The sequence below is a fragment of the Panthera onca genome, chromosome B1 (assembly GCF_046562875.1).
Source record: "Panthera onca isolate mPanOnc1 chromosome B1, mPanOnc1 haplotype 2, whole genome shotgun sequence".
Classification (NCBI taxonomy): domain Eukaryota; kingdom Metazoa; phylum Chordata; class Mammalia; order Carnivora; family Felidae; genus Panthera; species Panthera onca.
In genome coordinates, this window is record NC_138342.1 from 120847159 (window position 1) to 120868095 (window position 20937).

Consider the following 20937-nt stretch of genomic DNA (forward strand, 5'->3'; position numbering starts at 1 on the left):
AAGAGAACTGACTGAGAATGGGGATGTGGTTGAGGAGGGACTTAAGGTATTGGAGGAGATTTGGGGAGCAGAGGGCACTAGGACCAGAGTAGGGAGTAGACAGACAGGTAAAATGATGGGTGACCACGTGGATGAAGGATGACCTGGGAATCCAGCACTTCTTGTGGTCACAATGAGTAATGATTACTGCCACAATAAGGAAACTCAATTTAGCTAGGGCAGCACTAATTTTAAAATATTATAAAGACCTGAAATTTCTCATTTTCTGACTTTATCTTGTTCTGCTATATAGTCTTAACACTGCCTTCCTAAATCATCTGGTAATTATTTTAGAGGTCAAGATGTGACTGATTCACCAGTAAAGAATTCTAGACAGAACAATAAAGATTCCTACGGAATTTTTTGTTAAAAAGAAGAAAAATGATTAAATCAAAGTTCAAGACGCTGCTACAAGGAAACAGAATACTCAGTATACTGCTTTTACTCATGCTAAATAGATTCTGAAGATATATTTGAATAGATCAAATATCCTGCACCAGTTTTTCAACATAAAGTACATGAGAAAGCACTGTTTCTCCAAATATAACCCTTTTAAAGATTATTCTAAGATTTCGATTATAAGACAGGTTACCTACTAGTAATTAAAAGGTCCTTATCACTTCTCTAAGAAAAGAATCCATATAAGAAAAAAATGGGTTTTGGCAGGAAATAGAAAAACAGTAAAAATTAAAGGTCACAGGAGTAAAATTTTCAATTCAAGAGCAATTGCTATATAACGTTTTGGAAATTTTTGAGAACTATATTGATGTATGTGTTCCCAATAAAAGTTTCACCAGTTTTAAATAACCTCGGAGGCAGCTATTTTCTCCTTTTTTCTCAGATAAACTCCTCATAAGTCACTGTTAGGACTGAATAATGTCAGAGAATGTTTAGACCAGTGAATAAATACCATCTAATTCATTTCATAGAAACTGATACCCAAAGAGGTTAAACAACAGGCTCAAGGCCACCTCACAAGTCATCAGACGCGCTGAAGTTGGTCTAAGAACAATAAAAATCGGAAGGCCACATCTGATTTTTTAAAATTCATTTCTTAAAAACAAAATATAAATGGTGTAATTTATTTTTAGTTGTTTGTCAATTTGTTTATCATTCTTATCTGAAAAGTCTTCATAAAAATTGTGGTTTTAGTTTAGTCCTTCCCAGCTTGCTCCTGAGCTCTGAGGCAATTGGTCTTCTGGGCTACGGGATCTTTGTTCTGAGCAAGAGACATTTGGGGATCATTTCATCTCTTCTTTTAAACTTTGTTCTAAGACTGTATTCTCTCCTATAGCAGCATGAACCCTCTTGTGTATCTTTTCCATGTCTGGAGTTACTTTCTTTACATATTGAGAGAATTATTTCTTGTAAGCAGCATCATCTTCTTCCATTAAGTACCACATATAATCTGAAATGTTCTGATCCAAGATGTGCTTACAAAGCACTTCTGTGCTGAGTTCCTTGCTTTCTGAATTGCATCCAGGGCATCATTTGGTACTGTGAAGGACAGAAAAGCTTCTTCCCATAGCTCCCTTCAGAATCCCCAGAATCCTTCAGAAATTTTATTTCCAGCGGCAGTTCTGGTATGGACTACATCTAAATATAAAATACCTTCACATTATAATTTGGAAGTTCATGAGTATAAGCCACAGAGACTATCACAGCCCCTTCTATATAGATGCAAGCAATCCGACAAATGCTATCTCCACCAGTTACATAAACTATTATATTATATTTAATTTATCCTGGATTTACTAAGCATTCTCAAACATAGTAATCAGCTTTACCCTCTTTTCTTCTTCTAATTTTCACTTGGTATCTCTTGAAGTAGGCCTTATTCTTGACAACTTATTCTTGAAACCCTATCCTAAAGAACAGAGACCGATGTCTGTGGCTGCAGCAATGTTGATAACTTTTAGAATTTAATTCTTACTGGTTACAACAAGAAAATACAGTTGATGAAATAAAAAAAAAATGATTTGAAAATCTATTCTAAGAATTCTATCAAAGTCCAGTAACTCTTTGTTTTAGTTTTCTCAGGCTGCCATAAAATACAATTTTGGTTGATGCCAGCATGGTCAGATTCTTGTGAGAGATCTCCTCCTGACTTGTAGACAGCTGCCTTCTCATTGTGTCCTTGCATGATGAAGAGAAAGAGCAAGCTCTCTGGTGTCTCTTATAAGGGCACTAATGCCATCATGAGGGCCCCTTCTTATGACATCATGTAACCCCAATTGCTCCCCGAAGACCCCATATCCAAATAACATTACAGACGGGGTTTAGGACTTCAAAAGATGAATTTTGAGGGGATACAAACATTCAGTCTGTAACACTTTAAAACCTCTAACTTTAAAAATATTAGAATACAACTCAATATTGGTCATTATTCATTACCTTTGTTGTATTCATAGAGAACCAATTTCAATTACATTTGCAGATGTCTGGAAAGGTCTACCTTAATAGGGCTTTGATTACTGAATCTGGACCATTGTTCTTGAAATAAGTCTATTATTGCATCCTTAAAAATCACTGTGCCCATAAATTATCTTCTCTCTCATCCATTCTATTTTTGTTCATTTTCTCTGGAACTTACCAGAAATGTGGTATTAGACAATTTACTTAACACTTCTAAGCTTAATTTTGTTCATCTGTAAAATAGTGATAATAATATTACCTGCCGTGTAAGATTTTTTGAGGCGTAAATGAGACAGTCTGAGAAAGCACTCAGTAATTGCTATTATTGTGTTGTTGGTGGTCCTGGTTGTGAAAGACAGTGGAAGAGGTGAGGGACTACAGGTACTAGTAGTTTTCTGAAATCTGCAATATTTCTTGGGTTTATCATCTGCTTTACTGATTGCAAAATAATAGAAATATATGTTTTATTCTGTGCCTGGTTCCCTTGTATTTTCCTAAGTACTAAGAGCACTAAGAGCATCTTTTGCTCTAATATTTTGTCTTTGACTCTGGTCCCTGACACAGAGCTCCTAAATCCCTTGGAATTTCCTGGATGATAAGAGTGTTTTTGTTCGAATGAGGCAATGTTTGGTGGGCTCCTGGATGGTGGTTGGTCACCAGAAAGAACAAGACACGGTTAGAAGCTTAGAATTGTGAGGCTCACACTCTATCTTCCATGAAGGGGAGAGGGGCTAGAAATTGGGTGAATGACCATTCCTGCCTATGTGATTAACCCTCCACAAAAATCTCAAAAGTACAAGGTTCAGATAACTTCTGGGTTGGTGAACACATCCATGTACTGGGAGGATGAGGCATCCCAATTCCACAGGCATCCCACACATTTGGTGACCAAAAGTCAGAAATGAACCGTTCTGTGTGAATGACAAGGGAGAAACACTCAGGAGTGTTTTCCTTTACATGGATTGTTTTCTATAGTATCAAATTACTATTCCTCATCCCAATGTGGTTTTATTTAAGCCATTATGTTTTTAATGTTATTATACTTTCTCTTCCCCATCTTGTTATTGCTTAATAAATTGAAGTGTTAGAGGACTTGATTGAGAGCCTTGGAAAGATTCTTTCGAAAATATCTTTTTATTGGGGCTCCTGGGTGGCTCAGTCAATTAAGCATCTGACTTCAGCTTAGGTCATGATCTCATGGTCTATGAGTTTGAGCCCTGCGTGGGGCTCTGTGCTGACAGTTCGTAGCCGGGAGCCTGCTTTGGATTCTGTGTGTGTCTCTCTCTCTGCCCCTCCCCCACTCACCCTCTGTCTCTCCCTCTCTCAAAAATAAACATTAAATTTTTTTTTAAAATATCTTTTTATCGACGGATTTTAAAACTTTAATGATAATTTTATTTACTTACATTTGCTTCTCTTGACTGTAGTTTAAAACATTTCTAAACTTCATATGGTTACTTTTTTCCCCTTCATTAGTTTATTAATTCATTCTTACAAATGTATCTCATCTAAACTTGATAATGTTCAAAAGGGGACTTGCAATCTTTCTCTTAAAACCTATTTCACTGAAGCCTCCCCCTACTAAGTTAGCGGTAACTCCATTGCTTTCAAAGTCTAAACCAGAATTTCTGAATTCATTGTTGTTTCCTTTCTCTCATATGCCATATCTATGCTGTCACCAAACCCTATTCATTCTGTCTTAAAGATATATCCAGAGAATGGCCACTTCTCAGCACCTCTGAACTACCTCCCTGGTAAAAGCCACCATCACTCTTATCCTGGGTTGGGGCAGAAGCTTCCTACTTGCACTCTTGCCCCCCTGCGGCGATTCTATTCTCAACACAACCAAAGTCAGAGCATGCCACTCCTCTTCTAAAAACCAGGCATGACTCCTGGCTCTACTAGAAGTAAAAGATGAAGCAGGCACACTGGCTTTCACTCCTACAGCATCTAGACCCATGCTACTTTCTTGGCCTTATTTCTTTTACTGTCCTTGTACTGCTCATTCAACTTTTGTCTCATGAGTCTCTTTACTGTTCTTTACATTGGCTATGGCAGCAAGACCACCATTGCCACCATCACTCCTCAGTTGATACCTGCAGGGTTAATTTCTCCAAATTTTTGCTCAAAATGTCACCTTCCAAAAATGACTGGCACTGATCACCCACTGAACCATGCTGACCATAGGTAGGAAACGTGTATGATCAAAGGTATAAACAGCCTAGAGTTGGTGTAAACTCATTTTTGACAAAATAGGAAGCTATTGAGGTTTAGTGTTATGAGAGACTCAAGTTGTTGATGATGATGATGGTAATGATGATCGGTACTTATTGGGTACTATGTACCATGCATATGTCAATTGCATTGCATGTATTATTTTCTAAAATTCTCAGTATCAGTGTTATGAGGCACTCCATTCCCAATTACAGATGAAGATTGTGAGGTGTCCTCAGAACTCTAAGAAGTACCTCCATTTGTAAAGGCTTCTCTAAACCTGATTCTGGAAAGGCTGTCTTTCAGGAAAACAGAAGTTATCCAATAAAAATCAATACCCTTTCCTTGTATACTTCACTAATTAGGTCCTCCAGGTAATGCAAAAAATTACTCCCTTACCTCTCTCTGCCTGCAACCCTCACCCCATCCCTCTCTAAGAAGGTCATAGATGGAGACAATCCTCAGCCTTTTAGCACTAAAGAACCTTGGAGTTCATCTAATCATTGAATTCAAAGTCTTCTTTTTGTACCCAATAAAACTGAAGAGTGCACACACACTTCCTTCCTAAGGTTAATGGCAGAACGGACCACCATCTTTGGAATGATGTGTCTTGGGCTCCAGTCCCAGCTAACATAAGAGATAATTTACCCAACCATCCTATAGTCTACATTGGACCCTTGTGACTCAGCTTTATGTGCTGATTATTAATATACATGACTCAAAAATAGAAAGGGGAACTTTTTCCCAGAATGAGTATTCATGTGCTGTTATAAAATGTTGCTTGTTATCCATTCTTTGCCTCTCTAGCTTCAGAGTTGTCCATGATTCTAGTCTTACAATCAGCTCCAGAAGAAAACACTCCATATCTCTTAGAAATTCATCAGTCCTCCTTTCTGACTCCATCTCTCTGTAGAGAAGACATGAGATGGAAGTTTCACAAAGCTTTCATTAAGGAATGGACCTGTAGGGTGTGAAAAAGGAAAAACACTCTCCAAAAATATGTATTCCCATCTTTTACTCATTTTAGTCCTGAAACACAAAATTTTGTTGCCATATCATGTCCATGACAATAATTTTTGAACTCAAAGAATTAAAAAAAAAAATCTCTGAGAAAACAATAAATTTTAAGATAAATACTATGAAACCAGTTATATGTGTTTTTACCGTTTCCTCCAAAATATCCTTTATTATCTCAATATATTCTTCAAATAAATTTGACAGGAAAGAAGATCAATTGAATAGTACTTGTTTCAAGGACTAGTGGAGGTTTAAGGAAGGAAGGGATGCATGAAAGAAAGAGTAGATAGAAATTTTTTTTCTACTAAAATATAAAAGGATCCTTTACTTAAAATCCAGTTTATGAACCCATTATTTAATTTCATTCAATGGTATGATCATTACTAAATGCAATTTACTAATGGGGAAATTAAAGCAAAGTAATTAACACTCCTGGTGAAAGTAACAGTACTCTAACTTCTTCCAATGTTACACTCACAGGCCTAACAGCCTCAAAGTACTTTAAAGGATATATCATAGAAGCAATAATGGAATTGGTCATAGAAGCAATTCATTTTTAGTGGTACTAGAGGTATGTCTCAATAGTCAGGAAATTTAGTGTTAGTTGGCAGTCTGCCCAACAAACAAGCAAACCCAAGGACCTATAGTAACTGTCTCTCCTACTTACTGTGTGAGTCCTTGGAAAATCTTCAGTTCGATTCTAGATAAGAAAAAAATAATCCCCACTATACAACATTTTTAAGTTTCGAATTGAAACTTTCAAACCTGCTTTGAAATAGGGAGACTGCATCTATGTTGAGAAAGATAAAAATAAAATAAAATAAAATAAAATAAAATAAAATAAAATAAAATAAAATAAAATGAAATAAAATAAAATATAAAATAAAGTTCAGGTTATCTGCTCTGCTCTTCAATGGATGGTTGAGGATTAGACTAAATTTATTATAGCACCTCAAGTTTGTTTTTAACAATCAATTTTTGTACTAAGTTTTAAAGGAATGTGCTTATTTCCTTTCTAACTTACATATTTGAACATAAGAAAGAAGTAATATTCAGCATGCATCTACAAGTGAATTTGGACATTTCATTTGCTTGTAATAATGTAATATATGCCCAGTACCACTGAGATCAGGTTCAATTAAACCCTCATTCAGTAATTTCAGTTAATTAAAAAAAAAAACTTACTTTATATGCAAGATAGTAAAACTACCCCATAGGGTAACAAATTCATCAGTGTTACACAGTGTTAGAAAGAAGACTCCTTAATTACTTAATTTATCTATTAGGTATTTGGGTATTTCTATTAGGTATTTCTTATTCTAATGAGCTTAAGTGCATTGACCGAGGAACCCAACAGATCATCCATGAAAACAGGTTGGGCCCATTACTAGAAGTAACTATCCCCCATTGTAGCACAGCCTACAAAACAGCGTGCATTCATGGAAAGTAATTTGCATATATTGGTACTATATCTAATTAAGTACCACAAAATAAGCTTGACTATTCTTTCTTCTTTCTTATTCTACATCTTCTCTTTTTACCTTTGATCTCATCCTTCTCTTTGCATTCTTAAAACCTTTTATCATATTTTTGTGTATTTTCTAGTTTCCCTAGCTTCTATTAATAAAATAGTATTTGTCTTAATTTCTTGACAATTCTGTACCTTACTGAAATATTATTGCAAACAATCTCTTTCAAATGCACTTGTACTATAAGATAGCCATGCTATGCCACAGAATTATAGACATCAATTAATTTCACTTAATAGATTAGGGTAAATAATCCTCAACTAGAACATACTGTAAGTGGGGGATACATTGTCAAGAGGCAGGTAACTTTCTATGTTCCTTCAAGGATGGTACCTCCAACGCAGCTCACTCATATATATATTAAGTGGAACAGACAATGTATAAATAGAACAGCAAAGTCAAACCTCACTGGAAACAAAACTAACAATGGTGACCACCCAGTGATCATTAATCCTCTGTTAGTTGGCAGGGTGATGTGTTCTGGCCTGCTTCTTCAGGCACCACTCAAAAGCCTGATGGTCATCTGGTCATAGGAAATCGAGAAGCCTGAGTTGGGGTGGTGACCAGAACTTTTCACTAACATTTCTGGAGACTGCTGTATCTAAGTTCCCAGAGGGTGTAAATTTGAAGAATACCAGGGTGTTCTGGATGGGTAAGACTTGTTCCTTGGGTAAAAGATGCCCAAAAGTGGAGGGAAAATAACTGGTTATCAGTGTAGGACTGGACTCCACCTTTACAAAGTGGAAAGTGTGCACAAGCCCCTGTAAATGATGAAGGAAGAGGTATCAGTGTCAAGGGTAATGTGTGTGGTTGCAGATGAGGCTGAAGAAGCAGACTTACAATCTTGTGTACCTTGGCTGAGGTTGTTGCACACATATGTTCATATACATGCTCATGTGGAGGGGGGCGGGAAGGAATATACTGTCTCTATTGTTTAGGAGGAAAAGAGCATAATCAGATAAGAATTTGAGAAAGGATGAATTGAAAAAGATGCTCAGATTTCTAGCTTCTGCTACATTAAGAGTGTCTGATGGTTCTTAGTTTAACAAAGATATGAAAAGCACCAAAAAGCACAGCTTTCAGGGGAACAGCAAAATTCAGTTTGTGGTAGTTATAATCTGCAAAAATAAATGTATGTCCGCTTATGTAAGCTGAAAATGAATCAGTCAATGCACATAAAGGATACAGTATGTATTTTGTCACTCATTTCCTACATTTCTATACAAATTTCACAAACTGGTGTCTACACCAGTCATGGTGTGAATATAAAATGCCACAGGGTTGGCAATGTGTATGGACAGGGGGTGAGGGATGGGAGAAATAGGGGTGGGTAACTGCATGTTACATAGGAGCATAACATGCATGGGTGGAAAGTATGCATGTAGGACTGAGTATTCATTTGCATGAAGACCACATGCCTGCCTACAGATGCATGTGTTAGAAAACAGGCCTATGGTTGGGGGGGAAAAGTGGACCATACATATAGACAATCACTCATGTATTTTTAAAGTTTATTTATTTATTTTGAGAGAGAGAGAGAGAGAGAGAGAAAGCGACAGCGCCCAGACAGGGCAGAGAGAGAGGGAGAGAAAGAGAAGCCCAAGCAGGCTCCAGCTGCAGAGTTCAATGTGGGGCTTGAACTCATGAACTGTGAGATCAGGACCTAAGCCGAAGTCAGAGGCTTAATAACTGAGCCACCCAGTCTCCCCAAGACAGTCACTCATGTATTTCTCTGAAAAATACTTGGCTGTTCTTGTTCCCAATCAGCATTTTCTAAATTATGCAGCTGTGTTTCTTGGAGCACAACATCTGATAAGCTGTGAATAGGTGTTCCATGAAAAAAACTCTTGCATTCAAATTAGTGTGGGAAAGCTGTAGGCAACATCTGTCTTCCCAAAGGGCCTTGAGGACTAATGAAGGCACTGAGAAGTCCTACAGTAAAGTAACCCTCTTCAGTCTTTTAGCACAGCATTTTTAAATTTACTTGATATAAAACTCCTTTATTCTAAGAACATATATGATTAACTGAAGGGATACTGTGTTCAAAAAAAACCCAAAACCAAACCAAACAAACAAAAAAAACACTGTTTAGAAAAAGCTGATATAAATGTGCCTAGAGCAACAGAAACACGGGGAGATAATGACGAAAGTGACTTTGGTAAATATGGGCAAATCCAATATGAAATTTTCAGGTCAAATATAATTCCTTGCAGGCCTAATCATTCCTGCAAATTATCTTCAAAGCTAAATTAGCTCTCAAACTTCTTAAGCAGGTAGGTCTTTGTGTACAGATATTAACTTAATGTGATTTGCATTTTAAAAGAGGAACGGTTTCAGGCTTTTCTATACAAACTGAGAAGCTATTAAAGTGTGCTCTAAGTATGTGCTGTCCCTTCAGTGACTGAAAACTCTAATTTGCAATCTGATGAATATGACATCTTTTGAATAATGCAAGCTAAAAAAGTGCTAATTGGTTTCCATGGTCATACCTACAGCCTCATGAAAATAGATTAGGAACATAAAGAAAAATGCAGAATATATGACTGCAGAGCCATTTAAATTATAAATGAAAGACTGTCTAGTTGAATGTAATGCAAAATAATAATAATGATAATTTTAATAATAGGTGATAAGCATTGATTTGCACCTGCTTTGCACCAGATACTGTTTCAGATAGGCTGTGTCCAATATGTCTAATCCTCATCTGCAAAAACAAAACAAAACCAAACCTGAGGCTAGACAAGCTAATCAATACAAAGATAAATAAAAATTATAGGGAATGTTTGTTGAGCACTTTCTATGTGTCAGGCACTGTTGGACACATCTCCTATCAAATAATTCTTGCGAGCCTCACAACAACTCTGTGAGATGGGAACTACTATTGTCCCCATTCCACAGATAAGAAAACTGAGTTCAGAGTACTCCACCATGCTGCTAAGCAATACAAGAGCCAGACTTGGGTATGTATGTATGTGTTCAGATATGACTCTAAAGCATGTATTCTCTCTACCTCTCCACTATCCGAATCCCATGATATCTGTATACGTTTCATATTCTGATTTTAAATTAAATTGATATAATGTTAACAGCAATTAGCAAGTGGCTCATGTTAGAGCCTTTTGATAATTTCAGGCAATCGTGTCCCTAAAGGACATCGACATGTAATCAGTTGGAGAAGCAAATTCACCTACTTCTGGGTTTGATGTCTCCCTTTATTCTCACAGTCCGGTCCTGAGAAATGTCACTTGAATTTACTTCTGTGGACAGTTTATGATATATTCAGCAATAAAATGCAATCAGTACACTCTAATAGCAACTGATACACTGTGTTATATTCATGAATTTCTGTCCTGATTTCAATGCTATATTGCTAAATTTTTATTTTTTTAATGTTTATTTTTGAGAGAGAGAGAGAGAGACAGGCAGAGTACAAGCGGGGGAGGGGCAGAGAGACAGGGAGATACAGAATCTGAAATAGTCACCAGGCTCTGAGCTGTCAGCATAGAGCCCGATGCAGGGCTCGAACTCACAGACTGCGAGATTGTGACCTGAGCCGAAGTTGGACGCTTAACTTACTGAGCCACCCAGGTGCCCCAGCTAAAGTTTTAAGTAAAAAAAAAAAAATTCTTTTTAAATGTTTTGCCCACCTCTGTTTCTGTTTCAACCAAACAAACTGCTCTCCATATGCCTCTTGCTGGTATCTGCCACCTGATAAGAAGCTATATCTGATGTTAGAGGGATTAATGGCAGAATTTAGACTTCAGGTAAGTATCTATTTCTCAGATAATAGAAATGACATGTTCAGGTCAAAGGTTAAACTGACCTCTCTGCCGCTGACCAGTTTTGAGAATTGTGGATGTCACATTTAAGAAAGAACTTCAACAAACTAAGTAAGCAAACAAATCAAACATTAAATTATGGTTGAGGGAATTAGTAAGTTTAATGCAAGAAGCAAGGAAAACAGTATTGACAGAATGCTTTTCTCTAATGCAAAGCAGTGCAAAGAACTTTACTGCATTTATTGATTGCCCGGAATTACCCTGGGAGGGAGGTCATTACTACTTCTACTAACGGGCATTAAAGAGAGCAGACAATACAGGTGAGGCAAAAGCTGGAGGCAAAGCTGGAACTTGAACCCAAGCCTGGCATTAAACCTGGCTGTTCTTTCTACTATATCACATTCCTTCCTGAGAAAAAAAGGAGAGAAGATTTAAGGTTGGATGAAAGAGCTGCTTTCAAATGTGATCATAAAGACACGAGGCTTGTCCTCCTTAATTCCATGAAGGAGAGCGAGGGCCGTGGCAAGGACAGCAAATATGAGATAAGAAAGGAATACTTTTCTGACTTTCACCTGTCTGAAAATGGGAAAGACAAATGGCCTCTTGAGTTGGCACTGCCTTTCACTAAAAGGGTCCAAAAAGAAGTTGAAGTGTCCCTATGTTTTCTGTTCTCTAAAATTATTTAATTTTAAGATTCTAAACAAAATATATATTCTCTAGAAAATCCTTGAGAGCAAGGACACTTCTTTCTCAATCTCCATTTTCCAACGTGTCCCAGCCGTGTGACCTAAGAGACGTTGAACTGCTGTTGTTCGATTTGTTTCTTAGTAAAGCAGGAATATATCACCTTTCAGGCAAGGTTATTAGAAGATTGAATGAGATAAGACATGTGACATCCTGAATCCATCATAAAGCTCAAACAGTGTTAGCTGCTCCTTCCTACATGTTTATGAGGTTAGAGTCTGTCAGAATCAGAAGGCTTTCCTGTTACCTCCACTTGGATAATGCTGAAAAATGTGAAGGAACACCCCCCCCCCCCACCAGATGCAAGGCTCTCCCCTTCTACATGTGTCTGGATCAATAATGAGTAGGCATGTGCTACTGACTTGAATGTTTTTCTGCTTTTTCACTCCCTAAGAGAAAAGGGCAGTGTTCTTATTGCTCTCAGGGTTTATAATGTGCATTTTTAGTTAATTCTATGCAAAAGCATTGATTAAGTAGGTTTTTACATGCCATCTTCATCCCTCTAACTTTTACATTGGTGCATTTAATAAAGTATGCTACTATTCTGTTTTATAATTAATCACAGATAGGCTATTCCCTCTCAAAGAGGGTTTTTTTTTTCCAGCTGCCCATCAAAGTCTTTACCTGAGAAATAGATACTTACCTGAAGTCTAAATTCTGCCATTAATCCCTCTAACGTCACCCTCATTTCATATAAAAAGTGTTTCAGACATACATAAGAATTAGTGTTGTGGAACCATCAGACCTTTCTGCTATAATCTTACTTTCTGGTACCCAAGAAAGCTAACTGGAAGACTTTTAAGAAAGAATGAAATATATTTAAGATACACATGGCTATTAAAATGTTTGCTTGTAATTTTTTAAATTCTCCTGAAGTTCAAACAAGTGCTGATAAGAAAAGATGTCATTAAAGAGGTATTCATCATACATATAATTTTAAAGACTATAATCTGGTGCTTAAATTAAAAAGACTTGCATAACCATTATTTACATGCAGGAAAAGAATAGCGATAGGAAATTAAAATTCTAAGAAAGTTTAGTTCCATTTTAAATGAAAAAAGTTTATCCTTTAAAACTCTTTTGTCAATCTATGGCAAGGTTCATCTCAAGTACTGAGGGGGTTCAGATGTATTCATGCATTCCAAGAACAAACTTATTCTGATCTACTGCCCCGTGGGCTAAAGAACATGTCTATGCTCCCAACCTGTGAGTTGTTTGTGACAATTTCATCTTTTTATCGCTGAGTATGCTTGTGCAGAAAACTGTATGTCATCGCCCAAGGAGCTTTTCCTTATCATTACTTCCAGCTCTCAAGTTAAAAACATGCCTTTGGGAGATTAAGTTAAAAATATGTGGGGTTTTTTCTTATTGTTCTCTTACTTTTAGAAACAAAGTTGAACTGTATATCTGTGTGTATGTGTGTGTCTAAGGAGGTTAAATTGTTAAATATAAGCAAACACCAACAAATAAAAATCTAAGGGCTTCATAATGTGGACCTTACTTCCTCTAAGCATATACATTTGACAACAATGGAAAGCAAGTATTCATGGTTGGTGAGAAAGCAAAATAATCCTGAAATAATATAGATGCATAAACACATGCCCATCCACACAATTTATGATAGATTTATATATGTGGAAGTATGTACACATATAAATATTACATAAAATAGGGAACATTTAAAAACCGACAGTAGATATCTATTGTTTATTTCTTTCATAGCCTCTCCCGCACATCTGTGTATCATAAAACATAATGCCATATGTCTATTAGGATCATGGGAGTCTTACGTTAAATTTATGTTACATGACAGCACTACCATAAATGTGGCAGAAGTAATAAATGAAAACAAGATTTCTTTTTATGAAAAAATTCAAGAAGATTTTGCACATCCATTCTGATAAAATTCTATAAATGTTTGCTTACCTTGGAAGGGTTACATGCGAAAGACTACAGAAGAAATAAGAGAGCATTCATTAAGTGCTCTCTTGAAAGATTCTGTGACAAGGTAAAGTGGCCTACCCTGAAATCATAAATTCTAAAGGGTTTCAGCTTTTCAAGCAAATTACAATCTATCCCTCACTGTAACTCGGAAAGGGACTCATGTCAGATATAGTCTAATGTTTAGACTGCACTATAGTCACTAATTTAGGTGGGTCCCATTCATAAACAAATGGTACTAGGTTTAAGCTTAGCATCCAAATGCATATGAGGAAGTCATCATCATGAATCAAAATTCCAACAAATTATTACTGAACCCCTCCCATGTCACTGGCATATGAAACTGAATTTTAAGATAAGGCATTAAGAAAAAAGAATTGAGGTCCCTGAAACTCTCCCAAGGATAGCATATAAATGGAGGAGGAAGCAAAGATTCTGTCAGATCATTAGCTTCCTAAGAGGCAGGAAAATAAAACAGCACAAGTGCTGGAGTCAGACCAAACTGGATTCTAATCCTACTCGTACAGTCAGCAGCTGCAGGATCGTAGATGAGTTGCTACAGCACAGGGATGATAATTCTGTGTGGGTTAAAGATCATGCATGAAGAGCACCTCAATGTGTTCTTTGCACATGAGTAGAGGCTCAATAAATAAGGAGATTTTTCATTAATCGTGTTATTAGTGACATCAACTGCAAAATATTAACTGATGACATTTAAATGTTTTTCTAAAAAACTATCACTGTACTTAGCATGTGAAAAATTCTTAATAAATGCTTGCTGAGTGAATAAGCCCTGAATCAAACCTAAATTGTGAGGAGATACACAATGAAGTTCATATGCAACAAAGACAAGGTCAGAACACATCCATGTGTCTCAATTCTTCTGAGAAGGATTTCCTAAAAAAAGAAGTTTTACCCTCCCCTCCCATCCTTTTTTTCTGCTTTTGTGGTTGTTTGAATACTTTAAGAGTAACGTAATTCTTCCTGACTGCTAGTACCATTCCCAGAGAGAGATCTAATCTCTCCATTCTTTTATTAAATCATGACACAGGATTATGATGTTCCAAATTTCTGCTTGCGTGGTCCTAAGACATTCAGATAAGGTTGGCAAAGCAAATGATTGTCAGGTGCTTGGACAGTAAATCAGATCTGGGCCTGATAATGCCAGGCTGCCGGGGTAAGACTAGATTCCATAGGTTTCCCTCAGTCTTCTCCTTAACCAGGCTGGTTCCCATTTTTTGCCATCAAGGCTAATATGTCTGACTTTTCCATGGCATGTTAACACTCATTATGTCTTCATTTACTGTTTCACAAGGCACCGTGGTGAAATTGAAGCGGAAGAAACCATGAACGAGCGGTCCTGGACCTGAGTCCTTGCTTTGTTCCTCCATCACCTAAGTCACATGATGTGTGATATGTTTTAACAAGTTCTCAGTTTTCTTCTCTCTCAAAGGAGACAAGCAGTGTATCACTAAAAGCACAGGCTTTGCAATCAGCAATGTGTGGCTCCATATCTTGGCTTTCCCATTTATGAGCACTGTAACTTTGCGCAAATCACTTAACTAGTTTTTATATCTCACTCTCCTTTTTTCTTAAGTTTATTTATTTTGAGAGAGAGAGAGAGAAAGAATGCGAGTGGGGGAGGGGCAGAGAGAGAGGGACAGAGAATCCCATGCAGGCTCCTTGCTATCAGGCTCCTTGCAGAGCCAACACAGGGCTTGATCCCATGAACCATGAGCTCATGACCTGAGCTGAAGAGTCGGACGCTTAACCAACTGAGGCACCCAGGTGCCCTATATGTCTCAGTTTCTTGGTTTATAAAGTGGCAAAAAGAATAACATCATAGGCGAATTTGATAAATATATTAGACAATATTAGATTTGATAAATATATTAGACAATAATAGATATATTAGACAATATCCCTAATATTGATAAATATATCTAATATTGATAAATATATTAGACAATATTAGATTTGATAAATATATTAGACAATAATAGATATATTAGACAATATCTCTAATATATTTATCAGAGCATAAAGCACATAGTACCTTCCTCTTCTCCTCCTTCTTATTTATTATTATTATTATTATTATTATTATTATTATTATATGATTATCCACTGTCTCTCATGCCTACATTTGTAATCTTCTATACAAGGAACTTAACTTGTTTACATTATAGTATAAGAAGAGTCAGGGATATATGGCAATGAACTGGAGAATAAAAACAGAAAATGCAATTCAGATCTAAAAGAAATCAGAGGAGATAGCAACTACCAAGTGTAAACTAGCAAAACAAAGGAGATATAATACAAAAGTAAAAGGGTTAGTCCTAAATAAAGATACCAAGTCCAAATGGGATGCTAGAAAACTCGGACAGTAATTTAGTAACTATGTATTTAAATGAAGATGAGTTATAGGAGTAGGAACCACTTTACATATTGGAGGCATTTCTCCCAATATGCATGCAAACAAATTTTATTATACAACTTCAAAAATCGACACTATGATATTTCATGAAATTTGAGTCTAAATGTATAAATAAGACACAGACTTCTTGCCCCTTGAAGTTTCTGTGGGAAAAAGAATTCATTTCCAAATTCAGTTAAAAAATTCTAGTTCAAAGCACAAATGACATAGTAACCACAAACTATGGTGCTCTGTGGAGCTAGTGAGAGTTTTGGAATTGGAATTATCTGATAAGAAACAACTCAAAGGGACAGTGAAAATGAAACAAAACTACACAGGTTTTTTTGGAAGCTTACATCAAAGAACATTTCCTATAAATGTATATTTATTTTTGTGAATTTGTTTCACAGAAATCTGAGAATTCTATTGCTTTAAATATAATGACTGGAATTGAAAGGAACAAAATTCAGGTATTGTCAGTGCAAAGGACTTATTAAAAACAAAAGAAAACAAACAACCAAAAAAACAATGCTTCTTATCCCTAACCTAATGTTCTTTTAGCACAGTATCTCAGAGACCCCAGAGCCAGGGGAAAGAAGATGAATTCCCTCTGAATTAAAAAATATGAAATGTCAGAAATCAAAGGGCTATGATAAGTCTATACGGTGTCTAGTTCATAGGGAGAGAAATTCACAAATTTGGCAAAGCAAAAAAAGGGAAAGAATAATAACCTAGCCATTTCAAAATTATTTTTGAAAAAATATTTTTTTCTAGAAAACTCAATCCTTTGTTGTTAAATTTGTTTTCCTTTTATACAGTCAAAATCAAATGAGTATTAAGCAGAAGTATTAAAACCAAAAGTGGAAATTTGTATTGATTTCATCTAAATCTGAAATTATTCTAATTCTTTTTTTCTTTTTCTTAAAATGGTTGTACTCTAAATTTGACCCTTCTGTTCCTATCCTACCACTAAGGTATTATATGTGTTTATTAATTTTCATTTAAGCATTTGTGGTCCCCATTTCTATTTCAAGAGCAGTGTCTAAATGTGTAGTGTGGTGCTGATGTTAATGACGGTTATGATATAATCAATATTACAGCTTGTAAGTCAGCAAAAGGAGGAATAAAGTGCTATGCATCTCATCCAAAAAACATATGGTCTGCTAGCATTCCTAAATTAGCTTAATGCCTCACTTCGTATGCCATGAATCCAGTAATACTTGGGTGAGATCCCACCACTGTGCTAGGGCACTAACACATATTTTCTAGAGTATTGGTGACATTGATAGCTAGACATTTTAGTTAAGCCATACAAACTTCAAACTGAAAATAACCACAGCAACATTTTATTGGGAATAACACCACAAAACTATGAAGACTTAAAAATGTCTTCCCAAATAAAATACAACAACAATAACCAAACCATGGATGTTTAAGAGACATAGCTGAGAGCGAAGATGATGGTCTCATCAGAATCCATCAACACTTATTTTTCTGCATGAGTATGAGTTACTTTACATTACTTTATACTCTCTTAAATCAAAATGCAAAGCTGTGCGGATCAGGAAAAATCAGAAAAGGAGACAGCCAGCAATACAGATTCCAGCATAAGCCACAGCATCTTTATTGAAATAAATTGGTTACAAGTGGGTCCTTGTGGGTCAAGGCAGAGGGCAAACACACTTAAGGCATTGTCTCCTCCGTGGGAGGAGTCTCTATGTTTCATCAAAAGGAGAGCATTTTCAGGGGCACCTGTGTGGCTCAGTCAGGTAAGCATCTGACTTTGGCTCAGGTCATGATCTCCCAGTTCATGAGTTCAAGCCCTGTGTCGGGCTCTGCGCTAGCAGCTCAGAGCCTGGAGCCTACTTCAGATTCTGTGTCTCCCTCTCTCTCTGCCCCTCCCCCACTTGTTCTGTGTCTCTCTCTATGTCTCTCTCCATGTCTCTCTCTCTCTCTCTCTCTCTCTCAAAAATGAATAAATGTTAAAAAAAAAAGGAGAATTGGAATTATCTGATAAGAAACAACTCAAAGGGACAGTGAAAATGAAACAAAACTACACAGGTTTTTTTGGAAGCTTACATCAAAGAACATTTCCTATAAATGTATATTTATTTTTGTGAATTTGTTTCACAGAAATCTGAGAATTCTATTGCTATTGAGCATTTTCTGATTTACAAATAGTGTTCTGTACAATTTTTATATTTTTTATTGCAAATATTGCAAGGTGATATTTTTCATAATTATAGAAGCTATCATACAGTTAGAAAACAACATGCTATTGTTTAGAATTTATAATGAAGTTTAAAAATGTTTATTCTATTTAATACTCTTCTTAACATTAAAATACTATGTAACTTCCTAAAGATGGTTGTTTCATCTTCTATACCCAAACAAATTGTACTAATACTCAAAATTAGATCTGATCTACTGCCTATTTCAGTATGAATCTGTTTTAACTTATGTTTTATATTTAACAGTGTAGCAACAAAATAAGCTTAAAAAAAGAGAATAATGAACATTTCCTCTATTATCATAAATTTGCAATGTTGCCACTAACAAACATATTTCAAACCTAGAAACTTACTTGACTTAAAAAGGAACATTTTAATAAGTACTAGAAAAATTACTTAATAACGTGCTCATCATTTCTATTCTTACTATCAAAGAATTTGATTACTTTAATGATCGTGTAATTTTTTTTCCCCTATAAGGGCTGAAAACCTTTGACAATGTGAACCATGAACTTGAGCGTGAACTTGAATAATTGCTGTTTTCCTATAACTTGCTGCTGCGGCGAATGTTAAGCCATCTGAGAGCTGACATCTAAACATCTGTAAAAATTGGGACTTTTAAGCCCAAACATCCTTCAATAAATACCATAGGCTATTTGCTTTGCAGCATTTCTGCAGACAAAGGACTCACCTCAGGCTCAGGGCCAGCAGCTGCTCCTTTGACTTCAGTAGCTCCCCCACTTTAAAACTGGCATAGCCCAGGAAACTTCTCTGAAAATAAGAAAGAATGCTTTTCGTTAACTTCAGAAGTCCTTAATATTTTTACCGGCACACCAATCAGACAAACCTAGTCTTCAAAAGAATGAAACGTTAAATCCATTAGCCTGACAAATATCTCATATGCAGAGATACAGTCCTCACTGACAGATACAACAATATATCCTTCTCAGGGGGTGAAGTCTAGGGTGCACATGTATCCTTTTCACTAAAAACAAAGAGACCAATAGCCTGGGACGTAACAAAATGTATAGTGCAGAAGCCAGGACTTTTCTAGGAACTAATTTTCTTCGCCTATGAAAAAAACTGGGTTAGAAGAAAAAATGATAAACTTTTAACATTTACCAATGCCGTCCTCGTTCTTATTAGAATTCCTCAAGTCACTGGCAGCAACAACTTTGTATTCCAGATATGAGCAAATCTGGTAGTTGGAGCTATTTTTATGTGGGACTCTGTACAAGTTATAAATAGAAATGCTACATTTCTCCCCCATCACAGCAATGTTTAAAAGCATTTGTTTCCTTTGTTATTTCTAGCATGGGACAATTTCATTCCAACACACAAAAAAGAAAGGTGCTTATTCAGTTACATTTTCTAAAATTGCTTTTTTAACCTATCATACTGGCTGTTGACTATCTATGAATATCTACTTCCTACACTCTTTGGCTCATAATGCAAAGAATAAAACTCTAAATTGGTTTTTCTTTTCCAGGATAAAAATCTTCCATCTCTTTTTAATATTCCTGGCTACTTCTGATTTAAAAGTCACAATATTATGGTATACCATAAATAGTATTTCTCGTTTTCCCCTCAAGGTCAAGAAGTAAACATGAAAACATCAAACCCATATTATTATCTAGGCCATTGCTGCCTCACACATTGTAAAACTCTACAAGAAGTCAAAACTGCATCTTCGAGAGCATTCTCTGTTCATATGTCTGTTGCCAGGCTGCTCTAGAATGAGAGCCTGGACGTAAGTAGTCTGAGGACAATTGTATCTTTTCAGAGAAAAGTGTGTGGTTATTTCATACATAGAAGGCAGCCTTCTATGTATGAAAAGTGTAAGAAAGAAAAGCTTCAGGTCTGAATTTTTCTCCCTCTTTTCAAAGCTCTAATTTAGAATTCTTTCAAAACACTCAGATGCAAACATTTGAAATACAACTCAGCTCTAAAGTTGGAGATGCCTCTATGTTAGTAACAATAAACCCAATTAATTAACCTGAAACTCAAAAAGCTGGTTTAGACACCAAGTCACCAAAGCCAGAAGAACACAAGACTGAATAATTCGATGAAGGGTGTTAGGTGAAAACAGAGATTGAGGCCCACGTCAGGCTCCATGCTGTCAGCATGGAGCCTGCTTGGAATTCTCTCTCTCATTCTCTTTCTCTCTCTCTCTCTTTCTCTGCCTCTTCCCTGCATATTCTCTCTCTCCCTCCCTCTCTCTCTCTCTCACACACATACACACACAAATTAAACATTAAAAAATAAAGTATTTGTGGAAAGAAGGTCTGATGAGATGTCAATGAGTGATGAAATGAGTGAGTCAAAGCAGAAAAGGAAGTTTAAGAGGTATATGTGTATTTGAAGCTCCACAAGGAGCTTTATTTTGTTTTCTGACAAACTCCTCCTCCCTAGTGCATGGTAGGCATGTGATGAATATTTACTGACAATAAATGAATGAATGAATGAATGGCTGATTTAAAAACTAGCTTTCAAGTCAGTCACTCTATTAGATATGGATATTAGAATGCTCTTTCTGCAGATATTTACAAAGTACTATAATTCACTGAAACGTGGATAATCAAAACAATTTTAGTAGGCAGACTGTATATTGT

General features: G+C 36.2%; 1 protein-coding gene across 13 annotated transcripts in view; it reads right to left on the reverse strand.

The window, feature by feature from the left end:
* INPP4B (inositol polyphosphate-4-phosphatase type II B) overlaps positions 1-20937 on the reverse strand; it is a 762324-nt gene that overhangs the window by 234339 nt on the left and 507048 nt on the right. For 12 of the 13 annotated variants that reach the window (XM_078445724.2, XM_078445723.2, XM_060654097.3 and 9 more), the window contains one exon: positions 19017-19096. In XM_078445724.2, the coding sequence (XP_078301850.1) occupies positions 19017-19096 (80 nt within the window). Of the gene's footprint in view, positions 1-19016; positions 19097-19447; positions 19522-20937 lie in introns of those variants that run through there. The other variant, XM_060654105.3, reaches the window with a different exon arrangement.